Raw genomic sequence first — 18458 nt, 5'->3', positions numbered from 1 at the left:
TTCTTTGGTTTCATTATGGTCAGATTATGTATTTTGTATGATTTCAGTTACTTTAAATTTGTTTCAGTTATTTTATGAACCAGGATATGGTCTATTTTGGGGAATTTTCCATAGGTATAAAATGTATATTATGCAGTTTGAAGTGCAACAGTCTCTAATATTAGATACTTTTGTTTGATAGTGCTCAGTTTTTATGCATCTTTGCTGATTTTGTGTCTAGCAGTTTCATTAATTGCTGAGAGAAGGGTGTTGAAGTCTACAACTTTATTTGTGGATTTGTCTATTTCTACTTTCAGTTTTTGTGTTATATATTATGAAGCTGTGTTGTTCAGTGGCTACGTATTTTGGACTGCTGTGTCTTCTTGCATACTGACCCTTTCACCATGATGTATGTAATGGCCCCTTTTGTCCTCAGTAATTTTCTTTGCTCTGACAACTACTTTATCTGATAATGTATAATGTATATCAGATAATGTATATCTGAGTAGCTATATAGCTACTCATACTTCTCTTCTTTTAAGCCAACATCTGCCTCCATCCTTTACTTCTAATTTACCAGACTTTGATGTTCTTGAGCCCTGGCAATGCCAGTTGCTCCTTGGTTTGCAGCCTCATGGTAATCATTGTCCTTTCTACTTTGCAAAGGTGTGGCATCAGTACCCAACCACCTTACCCATTGGCATACTGCACACCTGTGATGGAACTGGGGATTCTTAGGGTGCTTATGGCTCCAGGATGACACCCGCGGTAGAAGCCCACTTCACTCTCCCTCACAGTCTGCCTCATGAATTTTAAACCAGGTGTCCCTGGAATCATAGCTGTCACATCATGTTGGTACAGGGGCTGGGATGAGCCCAAGGACCAAGGCGCTGTGGCGTAAGACAGCCTCATGGATGACAGTGGTAATGGCAATGCCCAGCCTCTGATTCTTCCCAGGTGGCACCGCCTCTATCCCCTGAGAAGTCATTGTTAATGGCAATGCCCAGCCTCTGATTCTTCCCAGGTGGCACCGCCTCTATCCCCTGAGAAGTCATTGTTAATGGCAATGCCCAGCCTCTGATTCTTCCCAGGTGGCACCGCCTCTATCCCCTGAGAAGTCATTGTTAATGGCAATGCCCAGCCTCTGATTCTTCCCAGGTGGCACCGCCTCTATCCCCTGAGAAGTCATTGTTAATGGCAATGCCCAGCCTCTGATTCTTCCCAGGTGGCACCGCCTCTATCCCCTGAGAAGTCATTGTTAATGGCAATGCCCAGCCTCTGATTCTTCCCAGGTGGCACCGCCTCTATCCCCTGAGAAGTCATTGTCCTGTCTGGAGCACCACATGGTCACTCTCCAAGAAAGACATCCATGTGAGGGAGACGGACCTGTCTCTGTGTGCCTGTCATGGAAGGCGGAGGTTGGGCGTGGTCTGTGAGTGCTCCTCTCTGTCCTGGGGTCCCTGATGCCTTGGCCTGCAGCTCACTGCCTGCCTTGAGCCCCTCTGAGCCTGGGTGGTGGCATTGAGGGCTCCCAGGCTGTCCAGCCATAGTCAGCAGAAAGACAGATGGTGGGGTTGTCTAGTTGAGGTGCCTAGCTGCCTTTCAGCACAGAATCCAAGTCACCCAAAGATAACCAACCACTCCAGAGCACAAGTGGGTATAAAGACAAAGGAACACCCAGGACACTTAGCAGCAAGGTAGGAAAAGCTCATGTAGGGGCAATTGCTTATAATTGAGGGGAAAATGGAAGGAAGGGTGGAAGGAAGGAAGCAAGGAGGGAAGGAAAGAAGGGAGGGAGGGAAGAAGGGAAGGAAGGAAAGAAGGAGGAAAGAAGGGAGGGAAGGGAGAAGAAACAGAAAGAGGGAAGGAAAGACAGAAAAATGGAGGAAAGGCGAAAAGGAAGGAGAGAGGGAAGGAGGGAGGGGAAGAGGGTGAGGAGGATGGACCTGAGCAAAGAGCCAGCAAAGAGCCCCGTCCCCTCCCTGCTTCCGTGAGGTCTCACCAGAGGGAGCTGGAGCTCCATCCACAGAACCTCACTAATGTCTGACCTGGCCTCATCCCGGGTCTCCTGGGCCTGGCCTTACAAGGCGATTGTAAAATGCACCAATCAGCACTCTATAGCTAACAAGAGGTTTGTAAAATGCTCCAATCAGTGCTCTGTAAAAACACACCAATCAGTGGTCTGTAGCTAGTAAGAGGTTTGTAAAATGCACCAATCAGCACTCTGTAAAATGGACCAATCAGCAGGATCCTAAAAGTAACCAGTCGCGGGGAGGATTGAAAAAAGGGCACTCTGATAGGACAGAAACAGAACATGGGTGGGGACAAATAAGGGAATAAAAGCTGGCCACCCCAGCCAGCAGTGGCAACCCGCTTGGGTTCCCTTCCATGCTGTGGAAGCTTTGTTCTTTCCTTCTTCACTCTTTGGGTTGGTGCCACCTTTAAGAGCTGTAACACTCACCGTAAAGGTCGGTAGCTTCATTTTGAAGTCAATGAGACCACGAACCCAATGGAAGGAACCAGCTCTGGACACAGCAGGGTTGGGCCTGATGAGGTGCAGCTCACTCACGTGCCTGCATGGCTCATGCCCCAGTCCCTGCAGGCTGCGACGTGCCCTGAGGTTTCCTTGGGTTCAAACCATCATATTGATTTGCAAATAATATTGGTTGATTGACAAACGACACGCAGTCCTGTGGGACAGTGGCTCGGGCTCTTGGTTGCTCTGTCCACAGAACCCTGTGGCTGTGTAGAAGATGCTGCTTCCTGGACAATCACCTCTAGGCATCCAGCCTTCCCCAGGATACCTGAGGAGAGACAGGAGAAACCTGCCCACCTGGGGAGACTCAGAGGGGTTGCCCAAGGATTAAAGGGGGCAGCCAATGACCAGACACCTCAGACGACCCCACGCCTCCCCTTTCTAGGAACTGTGTCCATCTGCATCTGCCAGGCTTTCTTTCAATAACAGGTGTGGCTGGGACTGATTCTGCAAAAAAAAAAACAAGAAACAAAACCACAGCACTTCCATCGCCTTCATGCAAAAGGCCTGGGAGCCCTTCCCTTAAAGGCCACGGCCCTTCCTTTAAGTTCAGAGTTGCTTCCTTCCAGAAACTGTGTGGAGCAGTTGGATGTTGGGCTCTAGGGAAGTTAAGGAGACGGAGACACAACTCCTTTTGGCAAGGGGGGATGCTATTTAAGGACTCCCGTTCTCAATTTTTAGCATGGGAGAAAACACTTTAAAAATAGTCTGCAGCTCCAGTCCCAAACTGGCTCTGTCTGGCTGCTGAAGCCTTTTGATTTTCTCCCCCTCGGATGCTCCTATCCGTGGGCCTCAGCCTCCAGGATCTGCCCCAGGATGGGCCTCAGCCATGGCCGTTCTGGCAGCTCAGCAAAGGTTGGCCCCATCAATCCATTGTCTGGCTCGTCTCAGAAAATTAACAGCCTCACTCTTTTAATGGGAATGGTGCCCTCTCCTATGGTCTGCCCACTATGCTCAGAAGGCAGGGTTATGTCTCCCCTCCTCCTGCCATGGGTGAGAGAAGGAGCCCCCTGAGGGCTATGAGTGTGGCCAAGCACAGTACCCTGGCGCCGGACCGAGGGGGGGATGCAGTCTGTCACAGCCAGGGGCAGGGGACACTGAGGCTTACTGGAATAATTCGGTGGCTACCCAGGGCTGAGCAGGCACCGTGCCCAGTCCCCATGACAAGGGGACCCTATCCACGTGTCAGTCTGGGCTGCTGTACAAACTGCTACTGATGGGATATCTCAAGGACATTCCATTCTCAGCTCTGCAGGCCGGCATCCCCGGTCAGGGTGCTGGGGGGTTCTGTTCTTGGGGAGGGCCCTCATGCTGGCCACAGTCCCACGTTCCCGCTGAGCCCTCACACAGGGCTGGAGAGAAAGGAAGCAGTGTTCTGTCCCATTCCCATCATGGGGCCCCACTCCGTGACCTCACTGAACCCTGACCACCTCCCAAAGGCTCCACCTCCAAATCCCATTACGCTGATTATGCTGGGACCAGGGCTTCAACATAGGAATGGGGGACAGCACCCTGGGAGCAGGGTGAGGGGGCCCCCAGTCTCACAGGTGCTGGGGCACACACAATACTGCACCTTAATTTCAGACCTCGGACCATGGCCATCCTGATGGGGAAGGACTGGTGTAGGCAGGGGCACTGGCCTCCTTGCCTCCCGGGCAGAGCTGGGCAGCCCTACACTCCTTCCCTAGAGGCCGTGTCTCCCACCACGTTCTCTCCGAATGGCAGGAAAACTCAGAGTTCATGGAAGATGTGTTCAGGGAGGGGTGAAGTGTGGAGAGAGGCTGCAGGTGGAGAAGCCCTTCGGAGAATGAGGTATTCTCAGGGATGGTTTTGTTTGGGTGTCAGGTTTCTGAGAATGTGACCTCTTGGGATGGGGCCTCACAGGTTCCCAGGAATTACTTGGATTACTGTAGGAAGAATGCTAAAGACACTCATAACCCCACACCCAGCGGCGGGCACTGCAGGTGTGTCGGTGAATCTGTTCTGTGTGAGCCTCAAGGCTACATTTGGTTATTCCTTCGCTCACCCCACACCGCATGCCCGCTGCGTGTCAGGAATCATCCTGGGAGCTGTAAATGCAGCAGAGAAAGAAGCCTTGAGGACGCCCCTGCCCTCAAGGAGCCAACATTCTAGAAGGAGACAGAAGTAGGCTAGTTGAGTAATTCAAGGAGCCATGAAGGTCAGGGAGGGGCAGAGAGTGAGGAGGGAGTGGTGATTTTAAGCAAGGGTGGGAGGCCCCACTGCCAAAGGGGCATGAGACAAGCCAGGAGAAATAAACCATCAAGAGGGAACAGCCCGAAGAGGGGCAGGGCTGCTGGTGTTGGCGGCTCCAGAGCTGCATGCCATCTGTGCCACTGAAGGCCCACGTGGTGGCCAGAGCAGGGACTGGGGTCCTGGGCTGGCTTCCTCCTCAGCAGTGGGTGTCAGTCTGTCCCACCTCGGCCCCTCTGCTGCCTCCCAAGATGGTGCTCAGACCTGGAGAGAGAAGTGCCACCTCCCATCCCTGCCCTTCACGGGATGGAAGTCTGGAGTCTGCCCTTCATGGGATGGAAGCCGCCAGTCACTGTGTCCCTGCCGTCGGCCTCCCACCTGCTGTGAGTGGGGATGGGCAGATGGACGCTGGACGAGCAGGAGGAGGGTGAGCTCCATCAGAGGCAGCTGGACCGAGACCCGGAGGAGACCCTGCCACACAGGCCACCCCTTCCTGAACTGGCTGTGTCCTTGGCCAGCCCTCAGCATGGAGAGCGGGGACACAGGTGTGGGAGCTGACATGGGTAACTGGTCATCACACGTGGTCCCAATGCTGGATGTCTGTCTTTGTTCTGTGAGGGTAATGCACCAACTCCACCCCTACCCACGCCTGGGAATAAAGTGGAGGAGAGCGGACTTGTGAATGGCGGAGAGCTGTTCTCAGGAGCTGGGGGCTTTCATAGGGTCTGTGGATGAGGCTGCCGCTGCAGGAGCCAGGGACGAAGGTACGAGATCGTGTTCATGGGTGGGAAAGTGATTTTGCCAAGTCAGGTTTTCCTTGGCCTCTGCGTCAGGGTCTGTCCTAGGGAGACAGGATTGGGTTAGCACAGGGGTGGAGGGACCAAGAGGAAGTCTCAGCTGGTACTGAGGGTCAGGCCTGGAGTGCGGGGGAGTCTGGGGAGGCCTCGGGTTCAAGGCTCCTGCGGGGGTGGGCTTCCTGAGAGCAAGGATGATGGGGTGTGTGTGCATCCTGTGTCCAGTCCTCCTTGGCAAGGGCCTCCCTGGCCTGTTGCTGCCCGGGGCTGTGGGACCTCAGTGGAGAATACCCACTGATGGGTTTTCCTGGCAACATGGCAGGTGCTGGCCATGTGCCAGAGCACGCATGGTCCATCTGTGGCACCCTCCTTGATGCAGAGGGTCCCTCAGGCCCCCGAGCAGGTCCGAGGAGGGCGGAGACCCCATACTTCAGGCCCCGGCAGCAGAGGCAGAGACCCTTTCCCTGTGGACCAGGAGCAGGCCCAGCTGGAGAGCCCAGGCCTCCTCTCCCCACCTGGAGTCCGGGGCTGCTGGGCTGCTGCCCCACCATGACCAGCCCTGTGCCTCCCATTCCTGCAGCCCAGGACTGGGGCTGCTCCTCTGCTGAAACCTCTGCAGGGCTCACATCTCACTGGGACCCGCCATGGCTGCCCTCTTCCCCAAGGGGCTGTGTTGTGGGAATCAGGAGGACGAGAGAGACCTTGGGGTAAAGCAGGAGGATCTTTATTGAGTGCACTCAGACCCAGCGGACTTTAACATCCGGAAAACCGGGCCTAGAACAAAGACAGCACTTGACTTTTATACACACTTCAACAAGGGGGTGGGCTAGCTTGAAGCAGGCTTACAGTTACAGTGGTGTGAAAGCAAGGATACAGAGGCAGAACCATTAATCAAACTGTGACAGGTTCATAACTCAGGATTACACATGACGGTTGCTATGCAACCCAGATGTCTGTTATCTAGGTTTTTCTCTCGTGCCTAGCATGGCTTATTCCATGACCTTCACTGTGGTGTCCAGGTCGCTGTATCTCAGGCCTGCCCAGACAGTTTATGATCTTTCCCCCACTGCTTAGGTAAAACAGAGTGCTTGAAGTTACTAGTTACAGAGAACGGGAATCTATAAACTCACACCATAAGAGACAGGAGCATTTGGTTTTCTCCTCCCTACGTTGAGGGAGTGCTGGGAGAGTCTTCAGAGCACATTCCTTTTTGTCCTAGCTTCTTCAACAGTGTTTATCAAGACTTTTCCTGGGTTTGGGCCTTGCCTGCTACTGCCTTTGGGATGAGTCAGTCTAATACAGGAAAGCCTATTTCTTTCTCTTTTTAGTTTTATTTCTCTTTATTTCTTTAATTTCCCACCTCACCCTGGCCACCTGGACCCTTCCCTTCCTCAGTGCTCAGTGTCAGCCCCTCCCTGGCCTAACCTGAGACCCTACTCCCAGGACAATTTCCTGCCTGGATGTGCTCAGAGCCTTGCTCTGGCTGGGGACTGTGACAGGTGTGTGTGTCTCTCTGGGTGTGAGCACACTGGAGACAGTGTTATGTCCACAGTGTTTCATGTCTGCCCTGTAACACCAGAGCCTGGGACAGTGCCAGCACCCCGTGGCTCCTGGTCAGATCTTGGGCATCAAGTCTGAGTCTGACCCCAGGGGTTGAGACCTCTTGGCCAAGGGGATGGTGCAAAGAGGTGGGGCCACCAAGAGCTAGTGAGGCCATGAGGACTGCTCCTCCTGAGGGGATCGAGGCTCTCGTGAAGGAGGCTCACACAGCACCTGTCCCACGCCTGCCCCTAACCTTCCACCCCAGAGGTCACAGCACAAGGCACCATCCTGGGAGCAGAGAGCGGCCCTCGCAGACACCAAACCTGCTGGTGCCTGGACCCTGGACTTCTCAGCCTCTGGAATGGGGAGGAAATAATTGTTTGCTCTTTGTCACTTGTGCAGCGTTGGTATTTTGTTAGCCACATATGCAGATGAGGACGTGGTCTTTGCTGGATCTTGAAGTGTCAGGGAACTGAGTTCAGCCTGTGACGGGCATTTGAGCTCCTCCTGCAGGTTTCAGTGTGGTGCATCTCTGTGTCTCTGTGTGTGTCTGGCTGTGTCTGTGTCTGTGTGTGTGTGTGTGCATCTGTATCTGTATGTGTGTGTGTCTGTGTATGTCTGGCTGTGTCTGTGTCTGTGTGTATATCTGTGTGTGCGTATCTCTGTGTGTGTCTGGCTGTGTCTGTGTCTGTGTGTATATCTGTGTGTGCGTATCTCTGTGTGTGTCTGGCTGTGTCTGTGTCTGTGTGTATATCTGTGTGTGCGTATCTCTGTGTGTGTCTGGCTGTGTCTGTGTCTGTGTGTGTGTGTGCATCTGTATCTGTATGTGTGTGTGTCTGTGTATGTCTGGCTGTGTCTGTGTCTGTGTGTATATCTGTGTGTGCGTATCTCTGTGTGTGGCTGTGTCTGTGTCTGTGTGTGTGTGTGCATCTGTATCTGTATGTGTGTGTGTCTGTGTATGTCTGGCTGTGTCTGTGTCTGTGTGTATATCTGTGTGTGCGTATCTCTGTGTGTCTGGCTGTGTCTGTGTCTGTGTGTATATCTGTGTGTGCGTATCTCTGTGTGTGTCTGGCTGTGTCTGTGTCTGTGTGTATATCTGTGTGTGCGTATCTCTGTGTGTGTCTGGCTGTGTCTGTGTCTGTGTGTATATCTGTGTGTGCGTATCTCTGTGTGTGTCTGGCTGTGTCTGTGTCTGTGTGTGTGTGTGCATCTGTATCTGTATGTGTGTGTGTCTGTGTATGTCTGGCTGTGTCTGTGTCTGTGTGTATATCTGTGTGTGCGTATCTCTGTGTGTGGCTGTGTCTGTGTCTGTGTGTGTGTGTGCATCTGTATCTGTATGTGTGTGTGTCTGTGTATGTCTGGCTGTGTCTGTGTCTGTGTGTATATCTGTGTGTGCGTATCTCTGTGTGTCTGGCTGTGTCTGTGTCTGTGTGTATATCTGTGTGTGCGTATCTCTGTGTGTGTCTGGCTGTGTCTGTGTCTGTGTGTGTGTGTGCATCTGTATCTGTATGTGTGTGTGTCTGTGTATGTCTGGCTGTGTCTGTGTCTGTGTGTATATCTGTGTGTGCGTATCTCTGTGTGTGTCTGGCTGTATCTGTGTGCATCTGTGTGTGTGTCTCTGTGTGTGTATGTGTGTCAGTGTGTGTGTGTATCTGCATGTCTGTGTGTGTATGTGTGTGTTCTGTGTGTGTGTATGTTTGTGTATCTCTGTGTGTGTCTGTATATTTGTGTGTGTCTGTGTATATGTGTGTTCTGTGTATGTGTGTTTGTATGTGTATCTTTGTGTCTCTGTGTGTGTCTGTATATTTGTGTCTGTATATGTGTATGTGTATGTGTGTATCTTTGTGTCTCTCTGTGTGTATCTGTATATTTGTGTGTGTCTGAGTATGTATGTGCGTGTTCTGTGTGTGTGTATGTTTATCTCTCTGTGTCTCTGTGCGTCTGTATATTTGTGTGTGTCTGTGTATGTGTGTGTTCTGTATGTGTGTATCTCTGTGTCTGTCTGTATATTTGTCTGTCTGTGTGTGTATTATGTGTGTGTATGTGTGTGTATCTCTGGGTGTCTCTGTGTGTCTGTATATTTGTATGTGTCTGTGTATGTGTGTGTTCTGTGTGTGTGTGTGTGTATCGCTGTGTCTCTCTGTGTGTATCTGTATATTTGTGTGTGTCTGTGTGTGTGTGCTGTGTGTGCATGTGTGTGTCTGTGTGTGTGTGCTGTGTGTGCATGTGTGTGTATGTGTGTGTATCTCTGTGTCTCTCTGTGTGTGTCTGTGTATGTGTGTGTTCTGTGTGTGTGTATGTGTGTGTATCTCTGTGTCTGTATATTTGTGTGTCTGTGTATGTGTGTATTGTGTGTGTGTGTATGTGTGTGTATCTCTGTGTCTGTGTATCTGTATATTAGTGTGTGTCTGAGTATGTATGTGTGTGTTCTGTGTATGTTTGTGTATCTCTGTGTGTCTCTGTGCATCTGTATATGTGTGTGTGTCTGTGTATGTGTGTGTTCTGTGCGTGTGTGTGTAGTTTGTGTATCTCTATGTGTCTCTCTGTGTCTCTATATTTGTGTGTGTCTGTGTATGTGTGTGTTCTCTGTGTGTGTATCTCTGTGTCTCTCTGTGTGTATCCGCATATTTGTGTGTCTGTGTGTGTATTCTGTGTGTGTGTATGTGTGTGTATCTCTGTGTCTGTGTGTATCTGTATATTAGTGTGTGTCTGAGTATGTATGTGTGTGTTCTGTGTGTGTATGTTTGTGTATCAGTGTGTCTCTGTGCATCTGTATATTTGTGTGTGTCTGTGTATGTGTGTGTTCTGTGTGTGTGTGTATATGTGTGTGTCTGTGTATGTATGTGTGGCCATCTCTGGGGTGCACTGCCACTTTCTCTAAAGCCTGGATTTCTCTGAGATAGGACCCCACCCCTCCTCCTCTTGCCCCTTTTGCCTGGCCTCCTGTAGTTTTGTGTTCCTGGAGTGACCCCATGCGCTCAGGACAGCCTGGGCTCCCTGGGATGGGCAGACGCCCCCATCATCCAGGGCGTCTGGACCCCGTGCTGCCCCTCTGTTACCGTTGCCCGCCCCTGGTTCTCTGCAGCCCTGAGGCCAGGCGGCCCTGCCCCACCTGATCTCAATGACACAAAGTTCTCCCCTGCATCTAAGAGCTGCGGGATCTTCCCTACGCCACTCTCAGCCCAAAGTGAGTCTGTTCCAGCAGGGCCTGGTTAGAAGCCGGCAGCTGCCAACTAAAAAGGACCCATCTGTGAGAAGGGGAGAGACTGGCTTTTAGAATCTTGACAATGGGGAAGGAAATTGCAGGAAATGGGAAGAAATGGCAGAGCCAGGACGCATTTTCCAAACTGCAAAGATTTTCTGAATATACATATAATAGGTATAATTTACATTCTTTTCCTAATAAAATGCTTCCAGATGATCTCTTTTCCCCTTTTCCACAGGGCAGCGTCCAGCCTTGTTTGTCGGGCATGCTCACGCCTTCTGTCTGGCCTTACAGAAAAACAGACTTGCACCCAGAGCCTCACTCCAGGAGCATCTGGAGCTGCCCTGTCCTGGGACACACAGAGCAGCCCAGGGAGGGAAGGGGCTGTGGGATGATTCCGTCCACCGTGACTGCAGGTTGGCGGGGCTGAGGTGGCCAAGGCCCTTCCTGGTCACCTCCAAGTAAAATGCAGAAGGAGCCCTCCTCGCACTGTGCTCAATGTAACACACAAGCCCACCATGCTGGCGGTCTGTGGCCACGTTCCTGAAAGGTGATTTAAGGTCCGAAGCACTCATGAGAAATGGTTTGCTAGAGAAATGTTCCTTAGTGGGGAAGGAGCGCGTGTCTCACCAGCTGCCCTGTGTCGTGTCCAGCTGTGACCCTGGGAAGCCTCAGTGCCTCCGGGTGACCTGACCAAGCAGAGGTGAGGTGAGCTGGGTCAGACAAGAACACGCTCTTGATTTCCACCACAGCCACTCACTGCCTGTGTGAGCTCCGGGCCTCCGTTTCCAAGTCTGTGAAACAGCCTCAGAGCTGCAGAGAACCAGGGGTGGGCAATGGTAACAGAGGGGCAGCACAGGGTCCAGACACCCTGGATGATGGGGGCGTCTGCCCATCCCAGGAGCCCAGGCTGTCCTGAGCGCATGGGGTCACTCCAGGAACACAAAACTACAGGAGGCCAGGCGAAGGGGACGAGAGGAGGAGGGGTGGGGCCCGACCTGAAAGGGTGTTGTGTGGATTGGGTGAAATGGCCACAACTGCAGCCCAAATACTGGCTGGGCTCATGCTGTCTCTTTGCTTTAATTAAAATCGAGTCAAATCTGCATTCAGGGGAGCAGGAGCCCTGCCCCCTTCCACAGGAATCCCGGCTGTTTCCAACGACGGGCTCTCAGGGCCCCTTTGGGTCTAGACTGCAGCTCCGGGTGCTTTAGTTGCCTCAGGAACCACCCTGCCACTAAACTGTGTCACCAGATTACCTTCGCCTGAGATCTGTTGATGGTCAGTGGGCTTCCTGTGGAGACTGTAGATGATGGGTGGGCTTCCTGGGCTGGTGATTGTAAATGATGGGTGAGCTTTTTATTCTGGTGACTGTGGATGATGGGTAGGCTTCCTGGACTGTAGATGATGGGTGTGTGCTTTGGGCTGGCTACTGTAGATGGTGGGTGGGATTTCTGAGCTGGTGACATCAATGATGGGTGGGCTTTTTGGGCTAGTTACTGAAGATGTTGGGTGGGTTTCCTGAGCTGCTGACTGTAGATGATCGTTGAGCTTCCCAAGCTAGTGACTGTAGATGGGCTTTTAGGACTGTTGGCTCTAGATGATGAGTGGGCTACCCAGCCTGATGACTGTAGATGATGAGTGGCTTCCCATGCTGGTGACCATGGACTGTGAATTATTGGTAGGCTTCCCTGACTGGTGACTGTAGATGCTGGTTGAGCTTTTCAAGCTAGTGATTGTGGATGATGGGTGGGATTCCTGGGCTGGCAACTGTGGAGGATGTGTGGGCTTCTGGAGCTACTAACTTTCAATGATGAGTGGGCTTCTGAGGTAGGTTAATGTAGGTGATCGGTGGGATTTCCAAACTCTTTACTATACATGATGAGTGGGCTTCCTGGGCTTTTTACTGTAGATAAGGGGTTGGCCTCTCGGGCTGGTGACTGGATGATGGTCGGGTTTTCTGTGTTGGTGACTGTGGAAGATAGGTGAGCTTTTTGGGCTGGCAACTATGGATGATAGGTAGGCTTACAGGCCTAGTGACTGGATGATGATGAGCTTTCTCAGCTAATGATTTCAGATGATGGCTTCCTGAGATAGTGACTAGAAGATTGTTGGGCTTCCTGAGTTGGTGACTGTAGATGATGAGTGGGTTTCGTAGGCTGCTGACTGTGGATGATGGGTGGGCATCCTGGGCTGGAGACTGTAGATAATGGGTGGGCTTTTAGAGCTGGTGACTGTGGATGATGGGTAGGTTTTCTGGGCTGGTTACTGTAGATGATGGGAAGGCTTTCCAGGCTGGAGACTGGATGATGGGTGGGCATCTTGGGCTGGTAACTGTGAATGATCGGCGGGCTTCATAGGCTGGTGACTGTGGATGATATGTGGGCCTCCTGGGCTGGTGACTGGATTATTGGTGGGCTTCCCAGGCTGGTGAATGTAGTTGATGGGTGGGCTTCCCGGGCTGGTGACTGTGGATACTGGTTGTACTTCAGGTGCTGGTCACTGTAGACAATGGTTGGGATTCCTGGGCTGGAGACGTTAGATCATGGGTGGTCTTCCTTGACTGGTGCATGTGAATGATTGGTGGGCTTCATGGACTGGCGACTGTAGATGACGGTGGGCTTCCCAGGTTGGTGACTGCAGATAATAGGTGGGCTTCATAGTCAGGTGACTGTGGATGATGGGTGGGTTCCTTAGCTGGAGACTGTAGATGATGCAGGTGCTTCATAGGCTGGTGACTATAGATATTGGGTGGACTTAGTGGGCTGGTGACTGTGAGTGATGGGTGGATTTCCTTGGCTGGTGACTGTAGATAATCTGTGGGCTTCCCAGGCTGGTAAATGTGAGTGATCGGTGGGCTTCCTAAGCTGATGACTGTAGATGATGGGTGGGCTTCCCGAGCTGTTGACTGTAGATGATGAATGGGCTTTTCGGGCTGGTGATTGTGTATGATGGATGGGCTTTCTAGGTTGGAGACTGTAGGTGATGGGTGCACTTCACAGGCTGTTATTGTAGATGATGGATGGGCTCCTTGGGCTGGTGACTGTGGATGATAGGTGGGCTTTTTGGCCTGGCAACTGTGGATTATGGTTGAGTTTCTTGAGCTAGTGACTGTGGATGATGGGTGTGCTTCCTAGTCTGGCGACCATAGATGATGAGTGTGCTTCCCAGGCTGGTGACTGTAGATGATGGGTGAACTTCTTAGGCTGGTGACTGTGGATAATGTGTGGACTTCCCGGGCTGGTGACTGCAGAAGATGGGTTGGCTTTCTGGGTTGGTGCCTGTGGATGATGGATGGGCTTTCTGGGCTGGTGCCTGTGGATTATTGGTGGGCTTTTCAGGCTGGTAACTGTAGATAATGGGTGGTCTTCCCAGGTTAATGACTTTGTATGATGGGCGGGCTTCCCAGCCTACTGACTGTGGATGATTGGTGGGCTTTCTGGGCTGGTGACTGTGGATGATAATGGGTTTTGTGTGGTGGATGCTGCAGGTCATGGAATTCTGCTTTTACATCTGGGCTGGACATTGTCCATTCAGCTTCTCACTCCCTTAAGTGTTGCATTGAGGCCTGGGAGCTTCTCTACCCTCAGGGATGTGCAGGGTGGCCCAGTGTCTCATTGCTTTGGCTCTGATGTCCACCTGCCTTACTTACTAACTGACTTCGTTGAGTTGGAGACTTGTTTTGCCTAGAATAAAAATAACTATCAACCATTTTCCAGGTACCTCGCCTGGAAGCTCTAGTGTGCAGTTTTCTGTTTCATCCTGGCAATTGTGGAAGGGACCCTCATACCCCTCCATCATACCCCTCGATCACACCCCTCCATCACACTCCTCCATCACACCCCTCCATGACTCCATCATACCCCTCCATCACACCCCTCCATCATACCCTTCCATCACACCCCTCCATGACTCCCCTCCATCATAACCCTCCACATTCCTCCATCACACCCCTCCATCACACCTCTCCATCATACCTCTCCATCACATCCTGCCATACCCCTCCATACCCCTCCATCACACTCCTCCATCACACTCCTTATCACACCCCTCCATCGCACCCCTAGATCACACCCCTCCATCACACCCCTCCATCACACCTCTCCATCATACCTTTCCATCACACCCTGCCACACCCCTCCACACCCCTCCATCACACTCCTCCATCAGCGCCCTCCATCACACCCCTCCTTTACACCCCTCCATGACTCCCCTCCATTACACCCCTCAATCACAACCCTCCACATTCCTCCATCACACCCCTCCCTCACACCCTGCCACACCCCTCCATCACACCCCTCCATCACACCCCTCCATAACACCCTTCCACAACCCTCCATCACACCCCTCCACACCCCTCGATTCACACCCCTCCACACCCCTCCATCACACCCCTCCATCACACCCCTCCATCACACCCCTCCATATCCCTCCATCACACCCCTCCACACCCCTCCATCACACCCCTCCACATCCCTCCATCACATCCCTCCACACCCCTCTATCACATCCCTCCATCACACCCCTTCATTACACCCTTCCACACCCCTCCATACCCCTCCATCACACCCCTCCACACCCCTCTATCACATCCCTCCATCACACCCCTCCATTATACCCTTCCACACCCCTCCATCACACCCCTCCATCACACCCCTTCACACCCCTCTATCACACCCCTCCATCACACCTACATCCCACCCCTCCACACCCTCCATCACATCCTTCCGTGACACCCCTCCTTCACACCCCTTTACATGTGGAGAGGAGACAGGCCTGGCGTGCTATAAACTCAGAAACATATTTGCTGTGCTTTCATATGATGACTATTGTTCTTCTGTGGTCCTTGCCCCATCTGTGTAGGACTTGGTTGTGCACTCATGAACGTGGTTTCCAAGATGATGCAGACTTGACACCTGCATCTTGCTCTTCTCACCTCGCCTGTGAGGAAGTGGCACTAACTAGCAGGAACCTGCAATCACAGGACATACCCACATGCTCACCAGTGCAAAGGAAGGAAGGAGAGGTGTTCCTTGCCTGCCCCTGCTGGTGCCCTCTAGGGTCTGAACTCTTTTGAGGTTGGAAGCCCCAGGGTTCAACCTCACCAGGAGCAAAGCTCGTAAATACAGCATCAGCTCCCAGTCCTGGAATCCGTCGTGGGCCGGGGGCTGGCAAAAAGAGCAGAGTGTATATAGCAGCTCCCTCAGGGCCACCCTTCCTGACTCTGGAGGGGCAACGCCTCCTCCAAACAGCCCCAGGTGCAGTCTGAGCACCTCCTGAGCGCTGTCAGAGACTTGGCTTTCTAGGTGCTATAGGAAATGTCACTGTAGACTTCAGAGTAACACCGTCTTTCGTTTTATCACTTCCTTGGTATGAACATCGTGATTTCATTGCAGAGTATTTGGAAGTGGAGGAGAAATGCCCATGACTGCATAACCCTGACAGTCCTTATTCCATTTGTGAGCTGGGCCCTGGGTGGTTCGGAATAGTCCTTATTCCATTTGTGAGCCGGGCCTTGGGTGGTTCGGAATAGTCCTTGCTTCTTCTGTGAGCTGTGGCCCAGCTGGTTCCTGCATTTCCGTTTTCTCACAGAGCAGGCAGCCTGGCTCTGTATTCCAGCTTAGCCAGATACTGAAGCCTTTCCAGTTTTCTTGGTAGGGATGGTTCCTTCTCCCAGTGTCCTGCTGATGAAAGGAAGAGGAATCCCAGGAGGGAACTGAAGGGATGCAGGAAGGGTCTGTGTGCCACAGGGGATGTGCACGCTTCTGGAGCTGAGGCTGGGGTGGCAGAGGGAGGGGTGAACCTGGCTCACTCCCACTACCGGCCTGGGTGCTGCAGTCTCTGGGGGCTGAGTGACCTCCAGGGTGGCCATCAGTCTTCAGGGCCTCCCAACAGCAGGGTGTGGTGGCTTTAGGCCTGAGGACAGGCAGTTAGGTAAGAAGTGGAGGAGGAAGAGGAGGGCCCAGGAGAGGGATTGAATCCAGAGGGAAGCTGCTAGCCTGGAATCCGAAAGCCTGGGTTGCTCTCCGGCCCTCCGGCACTTCATCAAGTATGGATGCTTTTCAAAATATAACGGATACTTGTCAATAACAACAACAAAAATAGTCAACTTTTCCCCTTTGGTTTTATTAATCTGAGGCCATATTTAGGCAAATCCAATCTACTCCTGTGTCTAAACTTGTCTCTAATTTACATGTGTGTTGTATGTGCATGTTAATTTTTTTCTTTCACTTTAATAAAAAGTATGAGCTAAAAATGTATTTTTTCCCTAAAGAGTCATGGGAAGAATCAATTTATCACATATAATTTTAGTGATAGAATTTCTAATAAAATAGGATTTTTCTTGAATTTTTACTAAGTAAAAACTTGAATAATTAGCTACTGAAACGTATAGAGTTACATCTTCAAGAAAGAACATTATAGTGTGCCTTATGTGCTGGGAAACTGTCCATGTTGCTTGAAGAAGTGAAAAGAAGGGATACGAAGTTGAGATAAAAAGTGATTTCCATGCCAAAGTTCCATGCCAAAGTGGATCATAGTTCATTCTTCATTAACTGCTTACTAATTTATTGCAAAACAGGGTAATTAATTCAGTGTTGAAAATATAATTCCTTATAAACTAAAAGAAAATATTTGTTTAAGGAATACATAATCAATAAGTACACACACATACGTAATTTTCCGTCTTTCTGTTATAGAACATTTAAAAAACTGTTTAAAAAGTAGAATAAAATGATGAACCTCTCGGATTCACGCATTTTCAATAGTTTGCCAATCTTGTGCCAACTATTCGCCTGCTGTTTTTTTCTAAAATACGTCAAATCCCAAACATCTTGTTATTTGACTTACAGATGACTTCATCTGCATCTTTCGCGGATCGGGCCTTTTCCCCACGTAACCACGACACATACGACTGCCCTTCACTCCTAACTAAACTAAGAAGACTTCCTTTACCTCTATAGCATCAAATACAAGTTCATATCCAAGTTCCCCTAATTATCCAGAGATGTATTTTTACAGTTGGTTTGTTTGAATCAAGAGCCAAACAAGTTCTCATTTCCTTCAATGGAGCCTGTTTCAGCCTCTTTCCTCCCTTCTGTGCCCCCACTGGCTGGTTGCAGTGTCTGGGTCATTGGCTGCCGTGCCCCCCACCCTGGATTTGCTGTGTCCTTGTGGTGGTGTTTAACATGCTTCTCTACCCTTGAATTTCCTGTCAATTGCAGTTAAGACAAGGGGACTGCAAGCTTCACAGGTGTGCAATCTCATGGGGCCCAGCATTTAGAAGGGCTCTGTGCTGGGCTTAATGCTTGGTCAGGTCTGCCTTGTATCTTGATAACTTTACCTTTGAACTTGTGTTTTGGAAGGACTGCACAGCAGGGGCAGGAGCACAGGAGATTTGCACGATATGCATGTCTGCCACTCCTTGCCTGTCCATTCACACGTGGCATTGGTGACACCGTGAGTGCAGAATTCCAGTGACCCCAGGATGCACGGGAGACCAGCAAGACTCGAGGCCAGGAACAGGTCATTGTGTGTGTCTGCCACTGAGTCTGTGGGAAAGCCACGCTTTCCACGTGAGGTCCACTTCAAACACAGAAAGAAGGCAGTGGCCTTGTGAATAACACCAACAACCAAGGACCCTATTGTACTTTTTCTTACTCATTCTACTTTCCTGTATTAGCCAAGCACTTACAGTGAAAACAATGCATGGACGGAAAGGGGGAAGACAGGAAAAGCCACAGTTACTTCTTTCAGTTCTTCCATATTCACCAGTAAGCTGAAGGCAGTGTGAAGAAGGCAGTAGCACGGCCAGTATCAAGAAGTGAAATCAAAATCCTTGATTTAGTTTTGCACAGCATTTCCACTGTTTGGATAAAAATCAAATATACATACATGTTTGAGCTACAAAATAGGAATCGTGTAATCTCTGTGTTTCTGCATGGGGACCTAATGCTCTTATATTTGTATTTAAAACTGACATTGCACAACATAAAATGAACAGTAAAATTCAGCTAAAAAATGAAAATTGAAATTTTCTTTATTTAGGATGACCTTAAGTAGCAAATAACCATGGTAAATCATTAGAGGGAACAGAGGAAAATGAAAAAAAAAATTTTAACACCGTTAAGAGCAGTTTTCCCTGTTTTGTGAACAAGGGACTGTGTGTTTTCATTTTGCAATTTCTCCCCCCATC

General features: G+C 50.8%; 1 protein-coding gene across 1 annotated transcript in view; it reads left to right on the top strand.

Annotated features, from left to right (window-relative positions):
• LOC105473801 (NADH:ubiquinone oxidoreductase subunit A10) overlaps positions 1 to 17241 on the top strand; it is a 119851-nt gene extending 102610 nt beyond the window's left edge. Inside the window, exon 10 of the mRNA XM_011727847.3 lies at positions 17116 to 17241. Within this exon, the coding sequence (XP_011726149.2) occupies positions 17116 to 17226 (111 nt within the window). The 3' untranslated portion in view covers positions 17227 to 17241. The remainder of the gene's footprint in view (positions 1 to 17115) is intronic.
• The last annotated feature ends 1217 nt before the right edge of the window (positions 17242 to 18458 follow it).

Source organism: Macaca nemestrina, chromosome 11 (assembly GCF_043159975.1).
Source record: "Macaca nemestrina isolate mMacNem1 chromosome 11, mMacNem.hap1, whole genome shotgun sequence".
NCBI classification, from domain to species: domain Eukaryota; kingdom Metazoa; phylum Chordata; class Mammalia; order Primates; family Cercopithecidae; genus Macaca; species Macaca nemestrina.
Note: the sequence above shows the minus strand (reverse complement) of the source record. Positions and strands in the feature narration are given on the sequence as shown.